The following is a 6534-nucleotide window of genomic DNA, read 5'->3' as shown; positions in this document are numbered from 1 at the left end:
AGGGGCGGGGCCCGCAGGCCGCCCCAGGGCCGGGGGGGTGCGGGGGGTGACGCCTCCTCCGCCGGCCGCGTTTGAAAAGTTGCCGGGTGCTGCGGGGCCTGAGATCTCGCGAGAGGAGCTGGGTGGTGCGTGGCTGGGGGGAGGGACGGGGTGCTCTTGAGGAGATGCTGGGTGCGAGCCTCGTCGGGCCGGGTGAGGCTGGGGATGGAGCACCTGTTCCTGGGGACGTCTGTCCCTACTTGCCTTTGCCCCTCCCCTCCCCACCCCGGTTCTTGCTACCACCCAGCAGGCCCCATGTAGCCGGGAGCACCCAACCCTCTGGCCCGCGGGGTCCCCTGCAGGTGGGAAAGCTTAGCAGAGGGGGCAGCTGCATGCAGCTGGGTCTAACTTGGCAGGGGTTGTTGCAGCAAAGGGGGATCAGGGATATGCCTTAACCCCCACCCCCACTTTCATATCTGGATCTAGCCAGCTGCTCCTTCTACTGCCTCCCCCCCAAAACACACACACAGATTGGAGCCCGGCTGCTTTGTCCAGATGGGAGCCACTCCCTCTTCCACTCTCCCATGTGTCCAAATCAGGGCTGCCCTTCCCTGCCCTGGCCTGCCTCATCCCACCCCAACCCTGGGCATCAGTAGGAGGACCGAGATGCTCCCCACACCCCAGCTCCATGTCAGGATTGGGGCTGTTCCACCCGAGGCATCCAGATTAGGGCTGCTTCTGCCTGCCCCCAGGCATCTAGAACAAGGTTGGGGCCTTGCAGCTGGATCAGGCCCATCAGCTGGATCCAGGCCACAGAAGAACCTAGCACCGCGCATCTGAGACACAGAGTGAAAAGGTTGGGCACCACTGGCCTAAACCAGTGATTCTCAACCAAGGTGCCAGGGCCCTTAGAGGTGCTGCAAGATCTTTTGAAGGGTGCCCTGAGGTGCGAGGAGATAAAGCACAGGCTTAGGCTCAGTCCCTGCCTAGCTGTTCCCCTGTCCCACTGTCCATCCCCGCCCCTGCAAGGAGGCAAGCACTAGAATAAGTTTTTTTAATAGATGCCTTGAGTCTAATGAGGGGTGCCTCAAATCTAAAAAGGTTAGATACCACTGCCCTAAAACTTGCTGTTTGCAATTTGCCTGAAAAACCATTGGAACTGGAGAAATTAGTGGAGAGGAAACAAGTCCCTACAAACCTGAGTGTCACACACGTAGCAGACATTAGGGGATAACTACCTAAGGAGAAGAGTGCACCAGGCCTACCCTAGTGTCAGCATTGAAGATTACCCATCTTGCTTGCTTCCCTTGGCACAATAACATCAGCTCTTCCCATTTACTCCAGCACAATCCTCCCAGTGTCCCACTTCAGCAACTCTCAAACTATCCCGGACATCTGCTGGGCTTCCTTCATCTGCCTGACTCTCCCAGGCAGGTGCCACTTCTTACCCTTCCACCTCCCCTGCATCACTGCGTGCTGATCATTAGCCTCCTCGTTGTCCCACACATGGAAGGAAAGAAATATTATTGGAGCGATTAAGTGCAATGCTTTTAAAAACTATGCAGGTAGAAGTCCAGCAGCAGGGCAGGGGCTTCCCAGTTTATTGCACCAGGTGCAGCATGTATGATTACTTGCCAGGGGGCAAGTTCCATATGTGCGCACCTGGTGCTAGGACTGGCTCTGAGAGAGCAAGTGCATTCTCTCCAGGTTAGGGTGGCAGAACTGGAGCAGCTACAGGAGGCAGAGAGATTCATAAATGCAGCTTTCAGGGACATAGTAGAGCAGTCCCACCTCCACTGTAGCAAGTGCCATGCTGCTGAGGAGGATGAGTGCATCAGGGATTGAGGGCATGAAGCTGGGAAGAAGAGAAACTCTCTTAGATGGGACCTTCCAGCTAATGTTACAGCATCCTCTTGCACCACGGGTATTCCTCCAAGGGAGGGAACCCCACAGGATAGAAGGAGACAGGAGTTGATAGTAGGGGATTCAATTATTAAGCACATAACCAGGTTTGTGACCTCCAAGAGGACTGCATGGTGATTTGCCTGCCAGGTGCAAAGGAAACAGACCTCTCAAGATGTGTAGATAAACTGCTAGGGAGGGCTGGAGAAGAGCCAGTGGTCATGGTCCATGTAGGTAAGGGTAGCAGGTAGGTCCTGGAAGCTAAATTTAGTCTGCTAGGTAGGAGGTTGAAGTCCAGGACCACTATGATAGCATTCTCTGAAATGCTTCCAGTGCCACATGCAGACCCAGGTAGACAGGCAATGCTCCAGAGACTCGATGCATGACTGAGATGACAGTGCAGGGAAGAAGGGTTTAGGTTTATTGGGAACTGGGCGACCTTTTAGTACAAGGGGAGCCGGTACAGAAGGGATGGTCTCCATCTGAGCCAACCAAACTGCTGGCAAATAACATTAAAGAGGTGGTAGAACAGTTTTTAAACTCAAAATGGGGGGAAAGCCGGCAGGTGCAGAACTGCATTCAGACTGACACATGCTGCAGAGTTAACACCATAAACAATAGGGATAAGAAATAGCGTGAAGACAAGCACAAGTTAGTAACTTTAGGGAGTAAAAAGTGACACACAAGTAACCAGCCAGGCAACAATAAAAAGTACACGTGATCGTATACTAATGCTAGAAGTCTAAGATCAGAGGTGGGGGAATTTGACTGCTTAGCAGTAAATCATGATATTGACATAAAAGATACCTCTGAAACATGATGGAGTGAGGAAAATCAATGGGATGCTGTAATACTAGGATACAAATTATACAGGAACCATAGAGTAGGTCATACTGGTAGGGAAGTGGCACTCTACATCAAGGACTGCATCAAATCAAATAGGTTAGATTTTTCACCCAATATGAGAAGTACTATAGAATCTTTGTGGATAGAAATCCTGGATTTAAATAGAAAAAAAAAGTGCATCTAGGGATATATTACTGACGCCCAGACCGCAGTAATGAGCTAGAAATGCTAAGAGAGTTGAGCTGCTGCAACAGAAAATGCGGTAATAACGGGGGGCTTCAACTAGACAAATAGACTGGGTCAGTCTAACACCTGGCCAGGATGTAGAAACCAAATTTCTTGATGTTATAAAAGACTGCTTCCTGGAGCAGTTAGTGCTGGAACCTAAAAGAGGAAAAAGGTCATTTTTGGGCTAATGCTAAGTAGTGCACAGGATTTGGTGCAAAAGGCAAGTATTACTGAGATGCTTGGCAAAAGTGGCCACAGTGCAACTGGATCTAACAGCCATGTAGGAAGGGAGACAAGAAAATTCCCACAGTGGCATTTAATTTTAAAAAGAGAGACTACACCAAAATGAGGAAGCTACTTAGCCGGAAATTAAAAGAGGCCCCTAAAGAAGTGAGACACTTCCAGGCAGCATGGGAACTGCATAAGAACACCATATTGGAGGCACAAAGTAAATACATATTGCAAATCAAAGAAATGGAAAGCAGAGCAAAAGAAAGCCAGTATGGTTTTTTGGCATAGTTGCAGAGGCAATACGCAGAAAAAAGGCTTCTTTCAAAAAGTGGAAGTCAAATCCTCATGGGGAAAATAAGAAAGAGCATAAACACTGGCAAAGCAAAAGTAAAACTGTAAAAGGACAAACTAAGAAAGAATTTGAGTAGACAAGTCAATGGAGATGACCAAAGTTGAGGTCATAGAGAATATTGATAAATTAAGTAGTAGCAAATCACTAGGACCTGATGGCATTCTCCCTAGGGTCCTGAAGGAGCTCAGATCAGAAGTTGCTGAACTCCTAACTGTTGTGCGCAACTTACCACTAAAAACAACCTTGGTACCAGAGGACTGGAGGATTGCCAGCATGAATCCCATATTTAAAAAAGGTGTCAGAGAGGACACAGGGAACTACAGGCCAGTGAACCTACCTACTGTCCCTGGAAGACTGGTAGAAAAAATAATGACAGAAAGAATTGTTCAGCACATGGATGAACATGACTTGCTGGGGAGGAATCACCACGGCATTTTCAAAGGGAAATCGTGCCTCACCAACTTATTTTGTTTTTTGACAATGTCAGTAAGCAGGTGGATTGGGATAATAGAGTTGGCAGTATATTTGGACTTCCAAAAAGCTTTTGACAAGGTCCCCCATCAGAGGCTCTTAACTAAGTCACAGGATTACAGGGAATGTCCACTCATGGATTAGAAATTGACTCAAAGAAAGCAAAGAGTGAGTGTAAATGGTCAGGTTTCAGGATGGGAAGAAGTAAACAGTGGGGTTCTCCTGGGGGAGAATCTGTGTTGGGACCAGTGCTATTTAAGCTATTCATAAATGATCTGGAAAAGGGGGTGAGTAGTGAGGTGGCAAAATTTGTTCATGACACCAAATTAAGCAAAGTGGTAAACACCAAGGTGGATGGTGAGGAACTACAGAAGAATCTGGCATGATTGAACAAATGAGCAACGAAACGGCAAATAAGTAGAAATTGATGCACCTGGGCAAAAATAACCCAAACTATACCTACACTATGATAGACTCTACATTACCTGTTACCACACAGAAAAGAGATCTGGGGTCATTGTGGACAGTTCGCTAAAAACATCAGTTCAATGTTCAGCAGCTATCAAAAAGGCAAACAAAATGTTAGTTATTATTAAGAAGGGTATAGTAAACAAAACAGATAGTATCTTTATGCCCCTTTATAAATCCATGGTGCAGCCACACCTTGAATACTGTGCCCAATTCTGGTCCTCACACCTCAGAAGGAATATTGAAGTACTAGAGAAGGTCCAGAGAAGGGCAACAAGGAGGATTAGTGCTATGGAGGGGCTTTCATATGACAGACTAAAAAGGCTAGGCCAGGGGTAGGCAACCCCTGGCACTGGTGCCAGAGCACAGCACATGAAGGCATTTTGCTTGGCACACATGCCTCAGGGTGGACGGTGGAGAAGGGGGCTCCACATGAAGGATCGGGCCCTTTGCAGCTCTCCTGCTCGCTGCCCCTGGCACACCAACATCTAACAAGTTGAGGTTTCAGGTGTTTTTGGCACTCTGCCCTAAAAAGTTGCTGACTCCTGGGCTCGACCTATTCAGTTTAGAAAAGAGACACTTGTGCAGGAGGACATGATAAGGATATACGCAATAATAAATGGTGAAGAAAAAGTAAATAAGGATTTATTATTTGCTTTCTCACACAATACAAGAACTAGGGGACAGAAAATGAAATTAGTAGATAGCATAAGCAATGAACAGTGAGGGCACAGGAGGTCACGTGACTCCGCTGAGACTGTGTAATATAGCCAGGTTAGTAAGTTATTACATAAGTAATATACCTTTCATTTCTACCCAGGAGAACTTTTACAATCTTTTCTCCAATGCCTGATGACGGGTGTTTGTGCCCAAAAGCTTCCAATTAAAGAACATTTTTTTACAAAATTTAGTTGGTCTAATAAAAGATATCATCTCTACTACGAGTCCTGATAGCTACATTAATGTATTTATATTGTAAGTAGCAAACATATTGATTGGAAGGACTTCTTTGAGGTGACTTTGCAGACTTTTTGAAGGGTTCCTGGCTGGAGTCTTCTCAGGAGTCTTGTCTGCTTTCTTAAAGAACGTGTCCAAGGAAGTTTGGACAGATGTTCTCAAGGGAGATGGGCGACGCAGCAAACTTGTTCACTGGTATGGCATCACTTCAGATCAAGAGTTGTAAAGTTGAAACTGATGTCAGAAAATGAAAACAGGGTGTCAGTTTATAAACAATGTAAGTGCGAAACATTGTAAGTTGAGGACTGCCTGTATCATTTTCACCACTGCAGCTTCCATGCACATACCAAAGACTGTCATACATAAAAGGTACCTTTTCTTCCTGTGTAACACATATTCCTTCTCTTTCCCCTTTGTTTGACAGCTGTCCTTCTCCCCACAGCTCAGATGGTCCAGTTTTCCATTTGAAATGTGATTGTTCTATTGCTTTTCTTCCATCACTCATCATGAGCCTTGATGGAGAGAAAGCAGGACCTTCTAACAATACTTCCCACCCTCAGACTTGGAAGAGAGGCAGCCACCAATCGGATTGGGAGGGAAGAAGCAAAGGGATGGCTTAACTTTATTTCTGCTTCCATATTATCAAGAAATAAGATCAGCTAACAAAATTTCCATCATTTTTATTTTAACAACTCAACACATTTGAATGCATATTTAAAATCCAGAAACTTTATTTTGGCTTGAGGGTACCTTTTGGTATGAAAAACACAACTTTGCAGAGAGGACAGCAAAACACCACTTAAGAGGCTTGATGCTATGATGAGGACAGGCTGATTCTTGCAGGTCCTTGTTATATGTTAAATTTAGCATGTGTTATATTTAGATTGTAGTAAGCATTAACATGACTTAGAAAGTATTCAGAGGAGTGGCTCATTAATGCTTATTACCATCTAAATACAGATCATAGTACCACACAGGAGTCTTGAACTGGCTCTGGTATGATCCCAAAGCCAAGACGGAAAATCAGCTGATTTTCAGTCTCAGCCCTGGAATCACACTGGAGCAGATTCAAGACTCTGGTGTGGTGCAAGGCTGGGAGT

General features: G+C 46.2%; 1 protein-coding gene across 1 annotated transcript in view; it reads right to left on the bottom strand.

Annotated features, from left to right (window-relative positions):
- Window positions 1–5939, bottom strand: part of SLC12A2 (solute carrier family 12 member 2) — a 131932-nt gene extending 125993 nt beyond the window's left edge. The window contains exon 1 of the mRNA XM_019518176.1: window positions 5808–5939. Coding sequence (XP_019373721.1) covers window positions 5808–5939 — 132 coding nt within the window. The remainder of the gene's footprint in view (window positions 1–5807) is intronic.
- Between the last annotated feature and the right edge of the window lie 595 nt (window positions 5940–6534).

The sequence above is a fragment of the Gavialis gangeticus genome, unplaced genomic scaffold, assembly GCF_001723915.1.
Source record: "Gavialis gangeticus isolate Ggan-Ray unplaced genomic scaffold, GavGan_comp1, whole genome shotgun sequence".
In the NCBI taxonomy this organism is placed as follows: Eukaryota; Metazoa; Chordata; order Crocodylia; family Gavialidae; genus Gavialis; species Gavialis gangeticus.
The sequence above is the reverse complement of the archived record's forward strand: the minus strand, read 5'-3'. Positions and strand labels throughout refer to the sequence as shown.